Source organism: Cucurbita pepo, chromosome LG06 (assembly GCF_002806865.2).
Source record: "Cucurbita pepo subsp. pepo cultivar mu-cu-16 chromosome LG06, ASM280686v2, whole genome shotgun sequence".
Lineage (NCBI taxonomy): Eukaryota > Viridiplantae > Streptophyta > Magnoliopsida > Cucurbitales > Cucurbitaceae > Cucurbita > Cucurbita pepo.
In genome coordinates, this window is record NC_036643.1 from 3725405 (window position 1) to 3749150 (window position 23746).

The window sequence follows — 23746 nt, forward strand, 5'->3', positions numbered from 1 at the left end:
TCCGACGATTTAGAAATGTCTCCCCGTCAATTTCTCGTGCCACCCGAAGTCAAAATTCTTATAGTTTTATAGATTTTGGTTATCTTCCCTTCGTGAATTTCAGTTTAATTATTTTTTCGAATAAAATACACTAAAAATGTTGAGCATAATATATAATAATAATAATAATATGCTTACCATAACAGTATTAAAAGTTCAGATCATATCATAAAATTTAACCCAAAGTTTTACATATAATTAAAATCCAAGACTTCATAAAGAGTTTAGACTCCAAAAGCATATAATATAATATAACATATGATATATATATGATATATATGATATAAAACATGATTAATTGTTCCTTTCTTGTAGGTTTGGCTGAATGGGCTGCACTCTGAACGCAAAGGGCATTTGAGAATTGAAATCTCTCATCCTTTGATTATATCCATTATCCACACCATCTCCCATTGCTACCATCTCCTTTTGGTACTGCACTTTAAACATCATCCAATCAACACAATTATTCAAAACTTAGATATAAACCCGTTTATCTACTATAACGACCCGTGTTCCAGATTCAAAATTCAGATAGTCCCGACATTCTCCTGCGTCTCCCTCAACAGGGTTACGTTATTTACTTCACCCTGATTCCGAATCCTTATCTGAATCTCGGACATGGGTTTTTACAATTTACGTCACTGTGCTTTTGAACCCGTGTTTGCAAATTTTTAACCGAAATTTTATAACTAAAACCCTTTTATGACTGAAATTTTGTACGAAAACTTTGATTGAAAGGAATTAAAAATACTAAAGGGTTAAAATGGTCATTTTTAAAAAATACAAAAACAAGACGGATGTTTTGTAAGTATACCGACTAAAATGAACGAAAATTTAAAGTATAAACCCTACCGAACTTAAAATCGTAATAGAAAAAAAAATTAAAATTTAAAGAATTTAAATAAAAATTTTGAAAATCTTTATAATTTTTAATTTTTAAAATATAATTTTGAAATATTAGACAGTCATATATAATATTAAATAGGTTTAAAAAAGCAAATAAAATATACTTTAATTAAATGGGAATATTAGAAATTAAATAAATAAATTTACCAGCTCATAATTGAGGCGCTTGTTCTCTTCTTCCATCATTCTTTCCTACAAAACATTCAAACAAGAATATTAATATTATTTATACATCACAAAATATTAATATCCAAATACATTTAATTTAATTTTTAATAATAATTTTGTCAGAAAAAATTCAATTATATTTGAATTATTTCTTTATATGAAACCTAGTTTTTGAAATTAAATATCTAAAATTGTAAATATTTTTTATTTTAATATGCATTTTATAAGCAAAAATGATAATTTATGTTTTTATTTATATAATTATAAAATCTCTAAAGCAAATTTAAGTAAAAAATTGGATTTTTTTTTTTTTAAATAAACCTATATATATATATATATATATATTTTTTTTTTTTTTTTTTTTTTTTTTTTTTTTTTTTTTTTTTTTTTTTTTTTTTTTNATACCGAAAAATCATAAAAGAATATCAAAATTAAAGAAAATTAAAAGAAAATAAATAAATATATATATATATATATATACGTACATTTGTCCTCATCATCTTCATGAGCTCCGACTGTATAATTACCAAACAGTAAAAAAAAAAATTAATTAATTAATAATCAAATTAATAATGAAATTAAATTTAAAAAAAAATAAAAATTAGAAAAACCTGCTTCTCACGAACACCAGTAAGGCCATTTTCAAGGGCTTCTTCAAGAGCCATTAGCTCCTTGTAGTTCAAAGATGTTATATCTTCTCCTCTCAAACGCCTATTTTTTTTTCATAAATTATATATTATTATTTATCAAAATTATAATTCTAAAATAAATAAATAAATAAAATCATATATTTATAATATTACCTGAGCTCAATCTGCATGTTGTCATTTTCTTTCTTAACCCTATCCATTTCATTGCTTAAATTCTGTAATTTTTTCAAACATAAAAAACAATTAAACATTTTTATTTAAATTTACGATGATTTAATACAATACCCGAACACCTCCCCTCGAACAAAGTATGCTTCCCCTTAATCGAGACTCGACTCATTTTTTGTTCGACATTTGAGTATTCTATTGACATGACTAAGTTTAGAGCATGGCTCTGATACCATGTTAGTTGAACACGACTCTCCACAATGGTATGATATTGTGACTCTGAGCATAAGCTCATCGCTTTGCTTTGGACTTCTTAAAAGGCCTCTCACGAATGGAAATAGTATTCATTGACTATAAACTCATGATCATTCCCCTTTGATCCAACAAATGCAAATTACAATACTCGATCGAATAAAAGAAGACTCAAGATATCTCGATCTATTAGCTTAAGCTTCTGGGTTTGTTCGGGTTCGTTCGAGTTTTGTGACAATAGATCTCTATGAAAGGATGTTTTTTTTTTTTTTTTTGTGTTTTCAGCTGAAAAATACTTCTCTTAGTTTCAACTTTCCTTTTCTATGCAATATATTCACATAAATCATGAAGAAAGAAAAGAACCCATTTTTAGATCAGTTCATAGATTTCAAATCCAAGATTTTCTAACATGATTTTGGCAAAATAAAATGAAACCCACCAATGATTTATGAATATAAACAAAACCCATGTTCCAAATTTTCTTCTAGGGTTTGATTTCCCTATCAAAAAGCTTAGATCTTCAAGTTCATGAGGAGAGAGAAAGCTAGAGAGAGAGAGATACCTCATGTTTAGCATCCCACAGCCTCTTCCCCGATTGCTTATGATACTTATCCAAGATATCAATCAACCTTGTCAACAAAAAAAAAACACACAAAAACATGAGATTATTTGATGCAAAATCAAGAAATATGAACAAAAATTCAATGATTTGAGTATGTTATTGATATCACTTACGGTGTAGAAGGGCTACAATACTCATGCATTTTGCCAGAGCTAGCAAACACCACAAGAGAAACTTGAGCATCACAAAGAACAGTGATCTCTTTGGCCTTCTTGATGATACCATTTCTTCTCTTTGAATAGGTCACTTGCCTGTTGCTTGAGTTCTCAATCCTCTTGATTTCAATCTTTCCCCTTCCCATTTGTTCTTTGTTCTTGTGTTCTTGAGCTAAGGGAGTGGAAATGGGAGTGGGAAAAGGTAGGCATTGAAAGAGGGTTTAATTAAAGGGGTATTCTATATTGGGTTTGGAAGCTTAAGAACTTTCTAAATCATACAGAACATGAGTGCTTGTTTATGGGTTTGTGACAACCCCAAGCCAACTGCCAAAATTGTAAGGGATTATTGATTTTTGGGTCATGTTTGTTGGCTTTAATCTTCATTTAATTCCTCTTGTTGCATGTTATTGACCATTGGGTTTCATCCATTTCTTTCACTTTTGTTACTTTGCATCAAGAACTTGGCTAATCCTTTCTTTCAAATCTATTCATTCAAGTTTGATTATATGGGTTGCTTGTTTTATTGTATTAGATGTCTTTATTTTCATTCACGGAGATTGGATTGATCTGGACGAGACTCGAGAGGATTGATATGTGTGAGATCTCACATCGGTTAGAGAGTGGAAAAAACATTCAAGGGTGTAGAAACTTCTCCCTAGTTTTAAAATAGTGAGGATGATGGTGATATGTGATGGGCCAAAGCGTACCATATATGCTAGTAGTGGGCTTGTGCTATTACAAATGGTATCAGAGCTAGACACTAAGTCGTGTGCTAGAGAGGATGTTGACCCCTAAAGGGGTAGATTGTGAGATCCCACATAGGTTGGAGATGGGGACGAAGAATCCTTATAAGGGTCTGAAAACTTCTCCTTAGTAGATACGTCTTAAAACTATGAGGCTGATGGCAATACGTAATGGGTCAAAGCGGACAATATTTGCTAACAGTGGGCTTGGGTTGTTACAAATGGTATCAGAGCTAGACACTGAGCCATGTGTCAGCGAGGATGCTAGGCCTCTAAGGGGGAGGGATTGAAAGATCCCACATCGGTTGAGGAGGGGAATGAAGAATCCTTATAAGGGTGTGGAAACTTCTCCCTAGTAGACACGTTTTAAAACTGTAAGGCTGACGACAATACGTAACAAGTCAAAACAGACAATATCTACTAACAGTGGGCTTGGGCTGTTACAATATGTCCCTATGAGTAACTACACCAATCCTTACATGTTTTGCCCACGTATTTTATTGATGCAATAAAACACAAGATTAGAGATCAACCAATCCTCGATCGTAGGGAACGGCAACGAACGAGTATCTCATCCATTAAGCTATAGATGCTCAAACTAACAAACTTTTTGTTCTAACTAGGGTTATAAGACTTTAACTAATTGAGCTATGTTCGTGACGTCGACCGTGTGAACATACACCTAATCTAGGGTTAGTATTAGGGAAGTATTTGGAAAGAAAACAAAAGGGTTTAAAGGGGAAGCCCTAAAAGGACAGGTGTCAAGCTCACAGCATAGGATAAGTGATGAGAACAAATCTTAACCATCAAATCAAAGAATCAAAAGGGTTTTTGGGTGAAGAAAGAGATGGGGAAAGAACATGAGCCAAAATGGCAAAGGGGACAAACCATTTTCTAAGTCACTTTTTAACATAAAAAAGAGAAAGAAATAATGAATTCACAGTCAAAACTGGATTTTTGAAAGCCCTTCAAACCCTAACCCTAACCCTAACCCTAACCCTAACCCTAACCCTAACCCATTCTTTTAACCAACAAATCACAATCAATCTAATCAACACCTTCAATTTTCTCAATTTCATGGGTTTATTTATTTCTTGTTTTTAATTAATAAATTAAAAAAAAATTAAAAATAAAAATTAGGGTTTGCTTTAGATACCCTTTTCCCCTGGCATTTTGGTGAAATGAGGCTGCAATTTGTACATTTTGGTAATTTCATTACCTTTTTTAAATTAGGGTTTTGCTTTAGATAGATGCTTATATTCTCGAATTCAGATTTTCGATATGGAATATAATGGAGAATGTATTGTTTTCCTCGTGCTTTTGAAAAGCCAAGTAGATTATACTCTCGAGGCTGACTTTTAGAGTGACGATTAGTATCTTATCCATTATGTTAATGCTCGAATTTATATGGCTCGATAATCGGATCAACTCGAACTATTTGAACCCAAACCATAAAGATGGGGTTGGCTTAGATTTTGTTTTCGGTTTGGGTTGGGTTGGATTTTTATAAAAATAGAAAATTTGGTTCCGTTGTTTGCGGGTTGACATTTTTTTGGTCGGGTCAACCTAACCAAAAGGTTAAATCCCAGGTCAACTAGACCTTATATTTTAAAAGATTTAGAATATTTAATATTTGTAACTGATGTATTTTGACTTGTAAATGTTTGATATTTGAATTTTATAAAATTTTAATATTAATGTAATATGTATTGTTGATCGGTAAAAAAAAAAAAAATTAAATACTTTTTTTAAAGGACAACTCTATTCTGATGGCTCCGATCATCAACCTAATTAACTCGAAATTTTGGGTGGTCTCCCAAGATTTTTCCAATAAACCCGTGATTTTGGTTAAATTATATGTTTGGCCTATGAAATTCATATTTTGCAATTGGGTCCTCAACATATTAAAAAATAAAATCTATTAAATATAAAATTAAAATTTGTGTATGATATTAAATTTTCGATAAGCTAATAAATTTAAAAAAAATTAAATATATCAATATAAAATTATAATTTTGATGACTAATTAAATATAAAATAAATAAATAAATATAAACTTGTCTCTATTAAACCTAAAAGGGTAGACGTCATTAGATACCTTTTAAAATTAAATTATCCATTTAACTTAAATTTAAAAAATTTATGGATTAAACGTATAATTTACTATCTTAATTAAGCGTAACAGCACAGTTCGCTAAAATTTACTCCGGTGAACTTGATATTTTTACCGCAAACAAGTGTTTTTGCTAGAACGTTAATACATAACTATTGGAATTCTTCAAGTATACCTATTGTCCGAAAACTGATCTTATAACGACCCAGATCCACCCGCAGCAGATATTGTCCTCTTTGGGCTTTCCCTTTTGGGCTTCCCCTCAAAGCTAAAGCTTTAAAACGCGTCTACTTGGAGAAGGTTTTTACACGTGTTTTGTTCTCCTCCCCAACGAATGTGGGACATCACGATTTGTCAATATCGGTATAAATGATCTTCCTCCCATGTTCGGTTATAGTGACAACACCCTGAATCTCGAACCACTTAACGTTCCAATAATGCAATTTTTAAGCCGAAAAAGTGAGATTGCTTGACGTTGATGCTTACGAACAAAAATTTGCACACAAAATACTTTTTGAAGTAATTAAAAAATAAATTCGATCTTAAATTTATGTATTTATTATTTTTGGTTCAACGGTGACCTCACAAGGCCAATTAAGGCTAGGTCGTACTCTTGATAAGTTGGGCTATTGGCGTCGTCACTAATTGTTTGTGTTTCAAATTAAACAAAATAAACGAGCCTTTATTAGACTTCATAAATGTGTCTAAACAATCATAAATTTCATTATTGAGCGAGTTTCTCGACCCCCTCGTCATTACTCCTTCCTTTGAGGATAGACGTTCAAGCTGCTAATATTTTACCATAGGTTATATCTTAACAAACCCGAGCGCTACGAAGAGTGCAACAGCCTAAGCCCATCGCTGACAGATTTTCCCTTCAAGGGTTTCCCCTTGAAGTTTTAAAACACTTCTCCTCAGGAGAGGTTTCCACACGCTTGTATGGAATGTTTCGTTTCCCCTCTTTAACCGATGTGGGATCTCACAATCCACCCCCTTAGGGGCCAACGTCCTCACTAGCACACCGTCCAATGTTTGACTCTAGAACCATTTGTAACAGCTCAAGCTCATCGCTAGCAGATATCGTCCTCTTTAGACTTTCCCTTCGAGGGCTTCCTCTTGAAGTTTTAAAACGCTTCTGCTAAAGAGAAGTTTCCACATCCTTATAAGAAATGTTTCGTTCCCCTCTCCAACCGATGTGAGATCTCATAATCCACCCTCTTGGGGGCCAGCGTCCTCGCTGGTACACCATCCAGTGTCTAACTCTAATACCATTTCTAACAGTTTAAGCTCATCGCTAGCAGATATTGTCATCTTTAGACATTCCTTACAAGGTCTCCCCCGCAATGTTATAAAACGCGTCTATCAAAGAGAAGTTTTCACAAAGGGTCTCGCCTTATAATCGAAAAATACCATCACTGAAAGCTATAGACCATTGGACAGTTATGAATGTTTCTTTGCTTCAAATTGCATCAGTTCACAGCAGTTCTAACCTCATATAACACAAGAATTCAAAATTTTCTTACAATGGTTAATCAAAATAGAACCGACAACTGCAGCAAACAGCCCAAAGATGCAACCATTTTTTCTTTTCTAAGCATTACAAATCTATAAAAAGCTAGCTTTCCTAGATTAACGATGACGAAGAACGAAAGCGAGTAGAACGAACCCGAAAGATCAATCATTGCAAGTGTAAGTAACTAGCCGTAACCGAAAACATTACCTATCACGAGGGCATGGAGCAGGAGATCTGTCGAGAACTCGCACGAGAGAAACGTCATGACAGGTAATCTGGATGTCTCGTTCATGTCAACCTTTAAACTTCAAAACAATAACTTTTGCATGGTTGTTTAAAACCAATTTGAAATGCTGAAGTCCCTTAGCTTTCTAAGATGTCTCTCCATATCTTGTCTAGTTTTCGTCCACTCTTCCTTCTCTATCACCGTGGTCGGATCATCTCGTTCGCTCTATATTGCATCAAAAGTACAGGGGATTAAGAAAAAAACAGAGCAGAGAATGCTGCAGAAATCAGGTAGATAAGAAACCGATACCGAATGGATAATCTTGAAAGAGTTCCCATTATCCCGAACGACAAGTAAGTCGCTTCTCCTGTCCCTAGCTCGTCCGCCTGGAACTGTGACCTACATGAGAGCAAAGGGAAGTATTTTAAGCTACTTTAACAGATAGGAAGCAGCCTGAAAACTACTCTTCGACCTCGAGTTTTGAACTTATCGTCGAAACAGTGCAGAACCCAAGAACAAAGAGTCTTACCAAGACTTTAGCCCTGGTGATTGACTTAGTTTTTGAATCGATCACATATATTTCCTCGAAGTCTAGGACGAATTCCGGGTCACCCAGCCTTCGGTTTCTGAAGTGCTTCGTCAAGAATACCTGCAAAAGAGAAACGAATTGCTCACACAAAAGTCCTTAAATCTGTCACATTCCCATCCCTGACAGATAACATAAGGATAATCACGAGCATATAAACTTGACTTTCGTGCATTATTGTAACCGCCCAAGTCCACCACTAGCAGATATTATCCGCTTTCAGTTTTCCCTTTCGAGTTTCCTCTCGAGGTTTTTAGAACGCGTCTGCTGGGAAGAGGTTTCCACACTCTTATAAAGAATGTTTCATTCTCCTCTCCAATCGATATGGGAGAACAAAGCATTCTTTATAAGGGCGTGGAAACCTCCCCCTAGCAAAAGTGTTTTAAAAACCTTGAAGGGAAGCCCGGTAGGGGAAGCCTAAAGTGGACAATATCTACTAGCGGTGGGCTTGGGTTGTTACCATTACTGAGTCTACGAGCAGCATTTCTCATGTCCTACCGACTACTTCTATTCTAATATTCTATCGGAAACCCCATACTCCGATTTACAAAGAAATGTCAACTAACTGCATTCCTATAATCTTCAATATACATAGCCCTGAGTCAATGAAATAATGAAGTATGGTAGAATCCCATTTGAAATTATCATCATTTTCTCTAGAAATTAAGAAAAGAGTGAACAAATACCAAAGCCCTGAGTGTACCCTTACCTTAAGAACCTCCTTCTCAGACTTGTATAATGGATCTCTAGGTGCATCAATGGGTGGTTCTGTGACATTGTAGCATCCGTAATCACTCTGAGCACATCTAATATACTGCAGTTGTGAAGAAAAGTAAGACCATACACAAATAAAATCAATCCTTATGCATCATAATATCTTGAACTATGATGTTTGTTCCATAATGATCTCTAAACTTTTAGAAGTTATGTTTAGGTCCCTTAACGTACAATAAGTCCGTTTTAGTCACAAATCTTTCCAAGAAATTAACTGTCAATTTTTTCAACAATCATTTAACAAAAACATAAACGGTCAGATTCCTCATTCGTTGGGGAGGAGAACGAAACATTCTTTATAAGGGTGTGTAAACCTCTCCCTAGCAATCTCGTTTTAAAACCTTGAGGAAAAGCCCGAAGGGGAAAGTCCAAAGAGGAGAATATTTACTAGCAGTAGGTTTGGGCTGTTACAATTGGTATCAGAATCAGACACCAGGCGATGTGCCAGCGAGGAGGCTAAGCCCCGAAGGGGGTGGACACGAGACGGTATGCTAACAGAAACACACGAGGCGAGAGGGGGTAGACACGAGGCGGTGTGTCAACAAGGACACTGGGCCCTGAAGGGGGTGGGTTGGGGGTCGATTGGAGAAGGGAACGAGTGTGGGCGAGAACACTGGCTCCTGAAAGGGATGGATTGTGAGACCTCACATCGGTTGGGGAAGAGAATGAAACATTCTTCATAAGGGTGTGGAAACCACTAGTAGACGCGTTTTAAAAACTTGAGAGAAAGCCTAGAAGGGAAAGCCCAAAGAGGACAATATCGCTAGCGGTGAGCTTGGGCTGTCACAAATGGTATCAAAGCCAGACACCAGGCAATGTGCCAGCGTGGAGGCTGAACCCCGAAGGAGGTGGACATGAGGCGGTGTGCCAACAAGGACACACGAGGCGAGGGGTGGACACAAGACGGTGTGCCAACAAGAACACTGAACTCCAAAGGGAGGTGAATTGGGGGGTCCCACATCGATTGGAGAAGGAAACGGGTGTCAACGAGGACAATGGTCCCTAAATCGGGTGGATTGTGAGATCCTACCTCGGTTTGGGAAGAAAATGAAACATTCTTTATAAGGGTGTGGAAACCACTCCCTACCAGACGCGTTTTACAACCTTGAGGGAAATCCCGAAAGGAAAAACCCAAAGAGAACAGTATCCACTAGCGGTGGACTTAAGCCGTTACATAAACGATTATCGGTCAACAAGCTAAATGAACATCCCAAGTTTCTGATGAATAATTTGCTAATCAGTAATGAAACTGGTTCAAATAGTCTTCTAATCCAAAATTCAGGACCAAAATAGACAGTTTACATGTTCTTGATGTATATGAACACAAAGAATGGTACCTTCTGAGGCATTGGAGCAAGAACTTTGGGGATAGCATAAACATCAGTGTCAGGAGGAGTAACATACATCTACAGCCACAATACACATCAACGAATAATTATTTCAACTATCATATGAATCTGCGAAAGCAAGAATTGAATTGAATTACGCAAAACAGCCACTAACCTCTCTGAAATCATAAACATCATTGTCAGGATCCGGCGGCTTCCTAATGAAGAAATCACAGTGCAACAAACTAATCTTATGAAACTCCTCTTCATTTATCCTATAATCCACGATCATCTCCGAATCCCATCCCTGCGTCGATACGAAGCTTTTGCTCTGCACAATCGAGATATTCTCGTCGCCGACGCCTTCAGAACCCGCAGCCGCAGCCGCAGCCGCCGCGGCTAGAGTATCGTACTCGATGTCGAAATCTTTCTTGTTGTCGACTTCTTCCATTTCGTCGTCGTACATATCGTAGTCATCGGGGCCGCCGCTATCTCCGTCGCCGTCATCGGAGAAGACGCGGAAAGGGTTTCTTCTAGGGACGAAGAGGGGGGATGCAGAGGGAGTAGATTTTCGGTAGGGAAAACTAAGGAGGTGTGGAAGAGAACTTGCGGCGGAAATGGAAGGAGGTCGTAGCCGGTGGATTGTGGCCGGCGGCAACGGCGACGAGAGGAGAAAAACGGTGGAGTTCATGGCGGGATTGGAGTTTGTAGATGGATATTGTCGGATGGATAATTTTTTTTTTAAAAGGTAGTAAAATAATATTATATATAATATATTTATTAAAAAAAATATAAAATCCTCATTAGTTTTCCGTGTTTTTTTTTAATAAAAAGAAAAATAAAATTATTGTTCTTGCTTTGTTTTTGTTTTGTTTTTTTATTTTATTTTATTATTATTTATTCGAAAAAAAATTAAATAAAACACTAATTATTATCTTAAAATTCCGAGCTCATTCTCAACCTTTAAATTATTTAAAAAAAATTACTGTCTGTATTTTTTTATATCACATTTTAAAAAAGATTTATGACTATTTGGTGTTAAATCATAATTTAACCATTTAAACTTAATAAAATTAATTAAAATATTATATTTGAGGATCTCACTAGTTGGTAAGATATGAGGACCCAATAACCTAACCCGAATTATAAGGATTGGATTGAATCAGATAGCATTTTGAATCGATTTTCTGTTGTTATTTTAAGGACGACATATAATTTAGGTTGGATAAAGGTTTATTGTGCAAAGAATCAGGTCAACCCGACCCAACCCGATTAAGTAAAAAAGAAAAAAACTGTAGTAGGAGAGGTTAAGCCCAACTTCATGCCCAAACATATATTTTTTCCACGCATACACATACGCCCACCACTCGTTGCAGCGGCCTAGGACACAAATCACTATACACGTACAATTAGTCATATCACTGCTCAGCTCCCTCCCATTGCCCATCGCCTCGAGGCTTCAACATCCATGTTTAACATCAATGTCCTCATCTCCCACTCTCTTAAGTCTTCAGTTTTCACCGACGCATTGGTGTCTAACAAACTTAAAATTTTTGGTTGGTAAAAAAAAATTTATCTCAACCCAATCCGACCGTACCATGTACACCCTTAATTATATTTTCGACTATAAGATTAAAAATTTTAAATTTAGTTGTCACATGTCTTGCATCATATGAATTTGATAATATTACCCTGGTAAATAATTATTTACCTTCTCAACTCAATTTATAATTGATGTACATCGATAAAAATACTCTCAATTTTTAAAATTAATTTTAAATTTAGCTGTCACATGTCTTGCATATGAATTTGATAATATTACCCTGGTAAATAATTATTTACCTTCTCAACTCAATTTATAATTGATCTACATCATCGATAAAAATACTCTCAATTTTTTAATGAAATTTTATTAAGTATTGTTTTTGAATTTATTCTAAAATGGTAAAGACATTATTAAAAAATAGAATGGAGGTAAAATATAAAGATGTGATATTTTTATTAATTTATTAAACAAATTATATTGAAATTGTTTTTACAATAAAATCTACTGGTTGACTAGTCAACGAAGTATAAATACGGATGGATTGGCTACAGCGTCATCTAAGAAAACCCTTCCCGCCATTTACACTTCCCCATTTCCTTCGTTTGATTTCTCAATTCACAGTTCCACAGCGAGTTTCAGTGACAGTCCAAAATCCTTTCTCTCGTCGGAGTTCGATCGAGAGAGGAAGTAGGCGAGGCAACGGCCGAGATGTTGAAGCCGAAGCCGTTCGCCGGAGTCAATGTGTTCGTGTCCCGCAATCTTGTCGCTCCGGAGATATTCGACGCTCTTCACGACGCTTTGAAGCAGAATGGGGCTGAGGTTTTCCTCTGTTGTGATCCTGCTCGAAACGGCCCTAAAGATTATCATGTTATCTCATCAGCCGATCACGTAGGAAGATTTCATGTTCAATTTATGACCTTATTTCGGATTGGCTATGTGTTTATTGGTCTGTTATTTTGTCTTCCAGGAAAAGTTTGAGGATCTTCGTTCGAAGGGATGCAATTTGTTAGGTATGGTTGTTGCCGGTTTGGTTAATTTATAGTTCTGACATTTTTTTGGAGTGCAATTTTCGAATTGGGAGTGAAATTAGTAGTACATTGAAGGTCTCGATTATTACCACTATAAATTTCTCAATGTACATACACAGCAGCCCAGTGACTGTGTAATATACACTTCATTGTTGTCTTGCTTTTCGAATAGGCAAACATAGTTGTTTGAAATTCTCATTTCAGTCGGACGCCTGGTACTTGGTGCTCATATCGCATTGCAATTTATTGTTAGAGATGGGTCGCTGACGAATTGAGTTTCTGTTATTGGGAAGGTCCTCAGTGCGTGATGTCATGTGCAAAAGAGAACAGACCCCTTCCTCAGCAGGGTTTTACTTGCTGCCTTGCTATGGATGGTGTGAAAATTCTTGCATCTGGTTTTCAGGCAGATGAAAAGGTACGTTGCCTAATGTTCCATTTCCCCCTCTTTTGTACGGAAATTTATTTCTAAATGATCACACAAAATTGCAGGTTGAGATAGGGAAGTTAGTTAATGCAATGGGAGGAGTATTGCAGACGAGAGCATCTGCAGATGTCAGCTTTGTCATCGCGAAGAATGCTTTGGCTGCAAAATACAAGGTTGTGTTGCTTGAATTATCGCATTGCAATTTATTGTTAGAGGATCGTTTAGGCGTGGGGAGTGGGGTTGGAAAGGAAAGGATTTGTGATAGTTGAAACATCAATTTTGTTTCATATCGAAAGATAACTCCTTGAAATATTTGCACATCTGAAAAGATGAACATTCATGATTATTTGAAACACTTGTAATTTATTACCTAGAATTCTTGCGATGATATGAGAAATACAAAAAATGTCATAGCCGTAACTAAACTACTAGAAGGAATCACGAGGAAAGGCAAAAAACATTTTGCAATCATCATTATCGCAACACAAAGCAATTGTGAAAATAAAGTTCAAAATCTTCTGCCTGCTACATAATTGGAGTCATCAAGTAGGGCATAACTAATGCTCAATGTCGTTCTTATTCAAAAGAAAAAGGGCAACAAAGAGCTACTGAATGAAATCACTTTTCTGAACTTGAAATATTTATCCTATGTATCATAATGAAGTCAAGGATGCTACTTCACCGAACTTCTAAATTAATGTAGGAACACTCTTTTTCTTTGATTTAAGAAATTGGTTAATTTTTTTTGTACTGATTGAATATGGTGAGTTGCTGGCTATACGGTAACAGTAGGTGATGGATGATTTAACTGACCAAAGCTTATGTATTTTTGAATCTGCATTCCCTGTTTCTTCTCTTGTTCTCTACCCTGAAATCCATGCTAGGTTATATTGAGATACCTTACACACTTGTTCTATTAAGTAAAGGAAGGTTTCAGTTTGATACATTATAATTCAGTCTTTTATGATGCGTATCCTATATGTTAACTTTTGGAAGAAGCTGAATTTTTCTGGTTGATGGTAGAATGATTGTCTTGAACTGAAGGTGGTGGATCAGTTAGGCATGCTTGGACATTGGGTGGTTAGCATGATTTAATCTAATAGTTATATGTGCAATAGATATAATGATGGATTTTAATTTTATTCTACCCGAAATGTTATTGCAAAGATTTTGACAGACACTATTCTGTTATTATTTCTGTTTGCAGTGGGCACTTAACATTTCAAAGAAACCTATTGTCACAATTGCTTGGTTACAGCAGTGCTGGATTGAACATCGTGTAGTGCCACAGGATGGATATCGAGTCCTTCCATTTTCTGGATTGAATATTTCGGTATCTAGAATTCCCGCAGGTTATGAGTTTTGCAATATTTTATTCCTTCTCAGGGAAAATTGTTTTCCTGTATTTTTTAAAGAACATTTCTGGTCCTTTTGGGACATTCTATAAAATTGTTTTTTTCAACATTTCTGGGTCTCAGATGAGCGCAAGGAGATCGAAAAGCTTATCTTGCAAAATGGTGGAAGATATTCTGCCGATCTTACAAGAAAGTGTACACATTTGATATGTAGTATATCCTTTTTGCAGTTTTTTCTTGACATCACTTTTGATTTTGCACTCTCTTTTTCATTTGAGTCGGTCAAATTTATATACTGAAAAATATCTTACTTCAGCATAAGTTACAGAATAAAGGGATATGGATATAATTAGTAATAAACACAATTAACTTTGAACAATATGTCTTTGGATCAGCACTCCGCAAAATAGTTGTACTGATATACGAGTATTGACTTGATCATTCATGATCCTTTCCCATCTGGTAGTAATGACCCAACCCAATGTCGGTCAACTCACTTATGACGTGCTTGTAGTGATCTTTTATGGCTGTAGTTTCTTTTTCACATCTCTTAGAACAATCTTAAGAGAACGTGAGATGACGTGAGTGGTGAATGAGATACTGGCTTATTCCAAGATCAAGATTGTTCACATTTTTGTATTTCTCGACAATCTCTCTAGTTTCTATTTCAAGTTGAGAGATGGGAATGACTAACCATTCACGAATGTTTATTTGTATGGTTATTGTAAGCATGCTGCCTGCATTGTCAATCCATTTCTAAGTGGTAGCAATAGCATGTTTACTTCCTGGCGTTAGATATTTTTGTTTGAATAAAAAGTTCTCCTTAATGGTTAAGTAAGCTCCTGAAGGTGACAAGTACAAGGTTGCACGAACATGGGGTCATATCAATATTGTTACTCGGAAATGGTTTGATCAGTCCATAGTTAGAAGAGGTAGTAATTCGGGTTGTATATTTGAAAACCCATAATGATTTTTGAATAGTTGACAGTTGTCAAACAATTTTGTTAATTTGCTAACTTATTTTCAATTCCATTTGTGCTCCTTTTAATTGATAGCATGTCTTAATGAGGAGTTGTACCCTGTTGGTAGCGTTTCTGCAACTTCAAATAAAATGGCAAGGGGTTGCTTGACTTCTCACAATAGCCAAGATAAGGTTAATGGGAACGTGCAAGCTGCACCGTCCTCATTTATTGCTGATTCAAATTTCTCAGCTGTTTCTGGCCCTGGGTTTTCAGATATGGATTTAGAAGCTACTCTTTCACAGAGCACGTCTATGTTTTCAGATGCTTCTCATTTTATAAATGAGGTTGATGTTGAAGTGCCAGTTACAATGGCAAAGAACGAAGAAAACACTGAAAATTGCATTGCAAATGACTTTCAATCTGAAGACAACGACCTATATTTGTCAGCATGTAGAATAAAAGTTGTTGGGTTTGAAGCTTCTGAGATGCGGAAGATTGTGAATATGATTCTCAGAGGTGGAGGCTCCCGGTACATGCTGTTCAATGACAAGTTAACACATATAATTGTTGGAAATCCGTCAGAAATGTAATTTTACTTGTATGCTTTTTATTCTTGTGGCTCATGGTCACGTGTAATTGAAGCATAATTTTGTGAACTGTATTTCTTTAATTTATAAGCTTGGCTGTGCAGTGACCTTTTTAATTTCATTCGAATGATCTATCCTAACAATTTGAAATTGGTCTCCGTATGTCAAATTGCAGGGAGAAAAAAGAGGTTAGAGACATTGCAGCTTCAGGTGTCATCCATGTGGTTAGAACCACCTGGCTTGAGGATTGTGATCGTCAGAAGAAGGAGATCCCCGTTCTTGGCAGACACATGGCCTATGATGAACTTATCCCTAAAGGTTTGATATGTATGGCTCATATTCTCAGATATCTATCTTTTTGAATGGCAATCTTAAACCTTCCTTCATTCAGAATACTGCATGTTTGCATCCGGATGCATGACCAGAATTTGTTTGGAATCCCTAGCCTGTTTGTCTTGTTCTAGTTTTTCAAGTTGGTTACCTTTTTTTTTCTTTCTGCAGCATCCTGTAAAACAAGCACCATTGTTATGGATCGGAATAAAGTTCCTAATGTTCATCCAATCATTCCATTGAATGGGCTAGAAGGAAATATTCATGCTAAAATTGGAAAGACATCAATGATAGAGGAAAGAATTCAAGAAAAAAGTGAAGCAAATGTGGGTGGAGACAAGACCACAAAATTGTCTCAGAAAAGCCAACATTCTGTACCAAATGGTATGAACAAGAGTCAAGAAAAGTTGCGGCGTGATGTCATGGTTCCAAATGGGAAGTCATCATGTGTTTATAAGGGGAAAATATTTTGCTTTTCGAGTTCCTTTCCAGAAGATCGGGTATGTTGTGAAGATTCCTTCCTCTTATTATATGCAACATTATCTAAAATGTTCAATATGCACCTTAGGATTTTGATACATTATTGCGGTAAATAGCATCCATTTTAGAAAAAAAGCAGAGTAGGAGTCTTGTATTGAATATCAGATGAGTTGAGTAAAAAAGTAGTTCATTAGTGCAGCTCTGAAAGCTATATCTAGTTCAACAGTTCCAGCTCCAACTCCATGATTTCGAAAGCAAGTCAATGGAGTAGATATAATTCTGAATCGATTGTTCCTTTGACGTCATTCTGCTGTATATACTATTTTGCATCTCAATTCTCAAGTACACTGCCATCTTGTTTAAAGAATGATTTCGAAAAATTTATCATAATGCCAAATGTCATTTTGCACTTGAAAATAATACCATTTCCATTTAGCATATTAAGATTATGCCTTTGAAAATTTTGTCCATTTTATTTGTGATATATATTCTGATGATCATATTTAAATTCTCTCCTACTAGAGAGCTGAAATTGTTGAATGGATAAATCAAGGGGGAGGGGAAGTGGTTGAGGATCATACGAAACAGAAAGTGCACTTCACAGTTGGATGTCATGGTGTGATACCAAGGAGTACAGATGTTCATACTACATACGTGTCAAGTCATTGGGTCCGATCATGTTTAGAGGTACATTTAATTGATTTATTTGTGATTCTAGTTTATGGCTCTACTATTGGGCTAGGTTTCTGTTTCTCTTCTTGGACATAAAACTCGTTCAAAGCTGTACAAGACATTTTATTTTAGCCACTGCAAGTTTGGATTATTGCATGGGTTGAGTTAGGATTGGAACTTTGAATTTTAAGGGACATTGGCTTGGTGTTAGGCCAGGCTCACATAATATAAAGGACAGATACTATTAAATTGAAAAATGGAGATACAATAGGTTACATCATTGTTAACATTTTAATGTTTAGGGAAGGTGGTTACAATATCCCATAGTGGGTGGTCTATTGTGGAAAAGATGCATTGTCACTGTCTTTTTCTTCACTTTGTCTACATTTAGAAATGTGAGTTGTTCTATCAGTTTGCGAGAGGTTTCTTTATGGACAAAAATAGGAGTCTGACATTTGAAGAAGTCTTTCCATGACCTTCCCTTGAACTCCAAAAGGTTTTGACTACATCCCTGTGGGAACAAACAAATAGGGACTGCTATTGATGCTTCTAAAATATTTTTCTATTAAACTTTTCCCTTTTATTTATTGGAGGAATTGAGAAAATATTCATGCTTCTGTTAAATGTGTTTGTTTAATTACAGCTTTGAAGCTAATTCTTAATTGATAGCTAGAGTTGAAGATGCTATTTATTTGATGAAATTTTATAATGCTGATGATTTGTATTTTTACTTTTTTCTTTTTAATTGTTAACCTAATTGTGTTAGAAATTATAAACTGACATTTGAAATGACTATTGAACATTCATCTTGTTTTTGTTTGTTTATACTGACTATTCAAATAAATCCGTTATGAAGGATGGATGTTTGTCGGATACCAATGAGCACATTCTCTATTCTCCACTTCCTTGTTGTGTTCCTTTGCCTGGGTTTGAAAGAATACGGTTCTGTGTTTCACAATATGAAGACAAAGATAGAGTCTTGTTAAGAAATCTGTGTTTTGTACTTGGGGCCAAGTTCGTGGAGAAGTTGACAAAGAAGGTAACCCATCTAATATGCAAGTTTTCCGATGGGCCAAAGTATGAGGCTGCTTGTAAATGGGGAATACATTCAGTTACAGCTGAATGGATCTATGAGTGTGTCAGACAGGTAGCTTCATTATTTCTGTTCCTCTTCATTATATATGTTCATGTTGATGCGTGTCCTGATAGAACTACAGAATCCATTGCGTTTTTCTCTTTTCTCTTAGATATGGAATGATAATTTTCTATTCAAAATTTTCAGAGTAAGCTTGTTTCTCTTGATTTGTATCGTCCAAAAGAAGTTACAGCTCAAGATAGAGAGGCAGGCTTATGTACTGTCAGTCAGTTTCCTACACAAGCTGGCCAAATGATAGCCGGTGAAGGTGAATCCCAGTTCCCTACCCATTCTGCTATCTTGAGAGATCAATCAGCTGGAACTAACAGTAGCTCTATGGGAGAAGTTGAACAAATAAGTTTTACTAATAAAAAGCGGAAATTCCTTGACGAACCTATACAAAAACGTCCTATATTTGTTGGAAAGAGTCTCACTCATTTTGACTGCAATTTGAACTCCACAAGAGAAACTACATCAAAATCTTCTGTAGTAACTTCACACGTTCCTGATGTTGCTGCCGCGATTGAGGACTTGTTGGAGCAGACGAGTAAGGTAAAATATGGATAGAGCTTTAATTCCATTACCTAATTCCAATTTTTATTTTTTCAAATCCTTTTGTTCCATTTTCTTTGTGAAGATTCATGATCAGAAGTCACCTGGAAAGACTGGCTGCGACAAAAGTGTATCCTTCTTTTGGGATCGATGCTTATTATGTATGAACTTTTGATTTATTTTGCATTTAGTTTAATCCTTAATGGTACCAGATTTTCCCGCCCGACTGTTCCGTCATTGGTCAAGACCATTCAGAAGCTCCTCCAGTTGGTGGTTCATCTAACCAGTGGTTAAAAAGGTAAAATTTGACCCCTTCTTCTCGATCTTCTCTTGGAAAGACCATGCCGAATGGAAATTTTGTGGGACCATCCAACAAAGTCGTTATGAATTGTTTTTTTTTTTTTCTTCACTGATGAATTGTTTCCTAGAAATATACAGGTTACACTTCGTTTCAAAATAGGTTATTTTGAGTAGTAATTTTAATTGCTCTCAAATCATCCCGAATGCTATCTTAAAACCAGCATACGGAAATAAATACCATTCTTGAATGGTAATTTTCTTTCTTATGGAAAAAAAAACAGTTCTTGAAACAAAGGCAATAAGTTACTCTTTAAACTAGCAAAACAATCCCTGTATTTCTAAGGTGATTTTGGCACAACGAAAACTTGAGTGTGTAATTCCCCTGAAAATATTGATTAGAAGAGCATTTCACCTCCCTTTGTAACTAAGTTACTGAGAATTTTGACATGCATGTTTTTAGAGCTGAAAGAAAAGAAGACGTCAGCGATCCTACTACTGGAGATGGGTGTGCAGGGGCATATGATGGTTTTAGTGAAACGCAAACCGAATCTCAGGTGTGTGGGCATGTGTGTGTGTGTGTGTGTGTGTTTGTCATTTATAACTTGCTATCGTAGTGATGGATTTTTGAAAATTTTCACCTTTTCTGTTGACTTGATTTCAGGAAAACTAAATAAACTACAACTCACAAGATTTCATGCTAATCATTGAAGTTGAAATTGATACTAGGAACGAACTCATTATTTGGTTATTAGTTCCATCCTGTTAATATCTCAATACTTGTAGGTTGTGGGTTATGAAGAGGATTTGTCGGGAAGGCAAATGCTCATAGACAGAGTACGAACCCGGAGTAGCATGATTTGAAAGTACGTCTGCCCTTGTTTTACTCAAAGCTTTAAAGATGGTGGTAGGACTAGGGGCCGCGCTGTGAAGGTTTGATTCGAGCTTTTCCTTTTCCTTTTGAGTTTTATGTTATTCAAACATGATTTTCATTTAGGAGTTGTAGAAAATGTTTGGACCTTGATTGGTTGTATAGTAAAAAAACAATGTGGCAAAAAAATAAAAGCGAAAAAAAGGGGAAAAAATAGAAGATGAGGGTTGCATGGGGCTTTATTCACTGTCTAATGAGTCAATGACATCCTCGCACTTGTAAGCTGGAAAATTGAGCTATATTAAGCCGATTTGCAAGTAACAGAAGATTTGTGACCTGCTGATGGATGATTCTTATACTGCTCACTACAAGGTAATCCCTCCTCATTTACTTGAATTTGCCATTTCCCAATTAGGATACGCGTGGGAAATTTTATTGAGTTCTTTACTACAAATTCATGTTTTTAAACCCTTCACTATAAATTCAAGTCTCGAGGCACAAGTAAAAGTGACAGACGGAGAGCATGACGTTGATAATTTGATTTTTGTCTGTTTATCATTACTCAATATTCTCTTTTAGTCATTTGTGGTATAAATTTGATGAGAGGATTGATTGCATATACACTTGGTTTCAAACTTTTAAAGACAACATTTGGAAGATTTTTTTTTTCTTTTTATTTATTTATTATTATTATTTTTTTATGTGAATGACAAGTAAATGTCTCTAGGCTATTTGGATTGCATGCTTTATATGGACATAGATCAAGAATATTTATTTGGAATCTAAATATAAGATTTAATTGTGCTTGCTGGATGTGCAAGAGAATTAAATGTCAAGCAAATAAGTTTAGTTAACTCAATAATAAGCTATGTTTTAGGTAAATACATGGATTCAGGTCTACTGGTAGGTTTAAACATCTAATCTTTTAAGTTGATATTATAATGAGGTATGCTGAAGTTGGCAAGCATACAAATAACAAAAATTATTCAATCTTAAAATATAATAGTGAAAAGCAATACTAAATATTGGTCCTTAGGACACATTCCATACCTTACAACAACAAATGGAAAAACAACAGCAAATTACTAAAGCAAACACACACAACCCCCAAAGGGAGAGTGGTTCTTTTTTTTCTTTTTTTTTTTTTTGTTCCTTTTTGTGAGGGGGGAAGGGGTGTGGAAAGAAAAAGTTGCATTATTCAAATTTTGTCACTACTGCATGAAAACCCTTGAATGAAAGGCCATCAAGAGAGTGAAATGTAACAGTAACTCCCTTTGATTCATGCCCTCACACTGCCCTGACAGCTTGAAACCTTGGTTCCTTTGGGAGGAACTTCTGCTCAGCATAAACCGACATGTAGTCTCCAAACACAAACTTAGGATATCCTTCTTCCACCTCCTGGTTTGCTTTATCCACCAACTGTGCTGCAGGGGCTATGGTGGCTTCCAGTGATGGGTTGTAGAACGAAGCAATTGATCTCCTGTTCCCATTTGGGGTGGCCAAAATCCGGTGCCAAACACTCTTGTATTTCCCATTGCTCAGGACCTCAATCTGATCACCTGTGTTAATGACTATGGAGTTGTGTAATGGCTGGACATCTATCCACTGCCCGTCTTTCAGGATTTGAAGGCCTCCCACCTGGTCATCTTGGAAGAGCAAGATGACACCGCCAGCATCGGTGTGGGCACGAAGGCCATTCACCAGCTCTGGGTATGGGCATGGTGGATAGTGGCTGACTTTGGTGCCAAAGAAGGCCTTTTCCAGCCCTTCGCCACCATTGAAGGCAGCCTTAATGTATCCTTCAGGTAAACCTAAGTTCTCATCCATCAATGCCATCACCTTTTCGGCTAGCTTCTTCAGCTCCGATCTGTACTTTGCCATGGTTTCCCTGGCACAATTGGATTCATAAACATAAATTCATTCCTGTTCTTGAGAAAAGATGATTTCATGGTATATTTTCACTGAATTTTCATGAAACAACAGAAAGTTTGTAGTGTAGATGTATGCTTACTTGAATCCAGGAATGTTGGAGGGCCATTCGTTGTTATCATGGAGAAGGAAGACATCTTCCCAATCAAGATTTTCCAGCTTCTCACCGCTCTTGTTTTCCAGCAAATCATTCAGGAGCTTCACAGGTTTTGAACTCTTGAAACTTTCTTCTCTTTCCAGCTTGTAACACTCTGAACAAACCCTCTTTACCCTCTCTAGGAGCTCTTCAGGAATCCCATGGTTCACCAGCTGAAATTCAAGTAACACATTTATTCAATCAACCATCATAAAAACATTTAATTACTGCTCTTGCATGAAAACATTACTCGAGTTAATTAGGATATCTAGAAAAGAGACCCCACTCTAGAAACAAAGAATGATTGCTCTTCCACTCGAACATTACTTGTGGAAATAGGATGTCTAGAAACACCACTCTCAAAAGCACTTTTGACCATATTAAGGCAGGTTTGGAAATGATTTTGAAATGGTTAAATCACTTCAAACGTGCATTTAACCACTCAAAATCAATTTAATGATTGATTTTACACCTTTTAACTGCAAAATCACTTCCAAACATGTTCTTCAAATCTACTTGAATAGTATAACTAATTAGTCGGGAAGTACCTGAAAGAATCCCCATTCTTCACAGCCATTAGCTATCTGATTCAATGTCTTGGCCCTTTCTTCTCCATCAAGCTTTGAGAAATCAATGACTGGAATTGCCATTAGAAGAGAGAGAGATAGCTTAAGGTAATGAAGTTGATCAGAGAGTAGTAGTTTATGCTGATGGGTTTAGAAAGGAAAGGGCTGCCCCTATTTATAAGTGTTTCCCTCCAACTTGGATGTTAAACCCTTTAGTAATTAACTCCCTTTTCTTTTAAAACAAGTCCCCCCCTTTGAAATGGGACGGCGACTTTTTTAGTAAAATATTGTTCGAAAAGTCAATGGCCTCTCAAATTCTACCTTTGTTTGCAACACATTACAGAAGCACTCACCTCATAAACTAATTAATTAATTGGTTTTCCGTTGAGTGTTCATTCATTAATCGTTGCCGACTAGTTTTATTGGCTGTTATCTCTTAAACTTCCAGGCTATCTATTATGGAGTTACATACCTATTCATACCTTAGGTTTGTAATCATTTTATAATGATCTGATGGTTAGATTATATCTCTCCCATTTTATTTTTATAACTACTTTAATATATATATTATGTTATTATACTTTGATGGTTGTATGGTCGTGTATTTTCTTTTTCAATTTAGCCCCTCATTTT

General features: G+C 35.9%; 4 protein-coding genes across 6 annotated transcripts; 1 reads left to right on the forward strand and 3 right to left on the reverse strand.

Annotated features, from left to right (window-relative positions):
• Positions 1 to 185: 185 nt before the first annotated feature.
• LOC111797538 (floral homeotic protein PMADS 2-like) lies at positions 186 to 3148 on the reverse strand. 2 transcript variants are annotated; one of them, XM_023680571.1, is made up of 7 exons: positions 2919 to 3148; positions 2746 to 2812; positions 1917 to 1978; positions 1725 to 1824; positions 1599 to 1628; positions 1093 to 1137; positions 186 to 471 (listed from the first exon to the last, which is right to left on the reverse strand). In XM_023680571.1, exons 1-7 carry the CDS (start codon positions 3104 to 3106, stop codon positions 334 to 336), a joined length of 630 nt encoding a protein of 209 aa, XP_023536339.1. In that variant the 5' UTR covers positions 3107 to 3148; the 3' UTR covers positions 186 to 333. The 2 variants fall into 2 exon arrangements, with proteins under 2 accessions (XP_023536339.1, XP_023536340.1); XM_023680572.1 differs by having other exon boundaries at positions 186 to 476.
• Positions 3149 to 7248: 4100 nt separating this feature from the next.
• LOC111796527 lies at positions 7249 to 10970 on the reverse strand. The gene is made up of 6 exons (XM_023679184.1): positions 10419 to 10970; positions 10253 to 10321; positions 8851 to 8955; positions 8085 to 8204; positions 7865 to 7954; positions 7249 to 7780 (listed from the first exon to the last, which is right to left on the reverse strand). The coding sequence occupies exons 1-6, from the start codon at positions 10932 to 10934 to the stop codon at positions 7664 to 7666; spliced, it is 1017 nt and encodes a 338-aa protein (XP_023534952.1). The 5' UTR covers positions 10935 to 10970; the 3' UTR covers positions 7249 to 7663.
• Positions 10971 to 12365: 1395 nt separating this feature from the next.
• LOC111797231 (DNA topoisomerase 2-binding protein 1) lies at positions 12366 to 21018 on the forward strand. 2 transcript variants are annotated; one of them, XM_023680180.1, is made up of 17 exons: positions 12366 to 12677; positions 12757 to 12799; positions 13111 to 13232; positions 13307 to 13414; positions 14449 to 14593; positions 14720 to 14811; positions 15435 to 15528; positions 15652 to 16144; positions 16321 to 16472; positions 16647 to 16975; positions 17478 to 17642; positions 18484 to 18774; positions 18910 to 19314; positions 19400 to 19444; positions 19527 to 19612; positions 20075 to 20168; positions 20398 to 21018. In XM_023680180.1, exons 1-17 carry the CDS (start codon positions 12498 to 12500, stop codon positions 20473 to 20475), a joined length of 2922 nt encoding a protein of 973 aa, XP_023535948.1. In that variant the 5' UTR covers positions 12366 to 12497; the 3' UTR covers positions 20476 to 21018. The 2 variants fall into 2 exon arrangements, with proteins under 2 accessions (XP_023535948.1, XP_023535949.1); XM_023680181.1 differs by having other exon boundaries at positions 16321 to 16463.
• A 334-nt stretch (positions 21019 to 21352) lies between these two features.
• Positions 21353 to 23564, reverse strand: LOC111797232 (1-aminocyclopropane-1-carboxylate oxidase 5-like). The gene is made up of 3 exons (XM_023680182.1): positions 23096 to 23564; positions 22494 to 22720; positions 21353 to 22370 (listed from the first exon to the last, which is right to left on the reverse strand). The coding sequence occupies exons 1-3, from the start codon at positions 23195 to 23197 to the stop codon at positions 21770 to 21772; spliced, it is 930 nt and encodes a 309-aa protein (XP_023535950.1). The 5' UTR covers positions 23198 to 23564; the 3' UTR covers positions 21353 to 21769.
• Between the last annotated feature and the right edge of the window lie 182 nt (positions 23565 to 23746).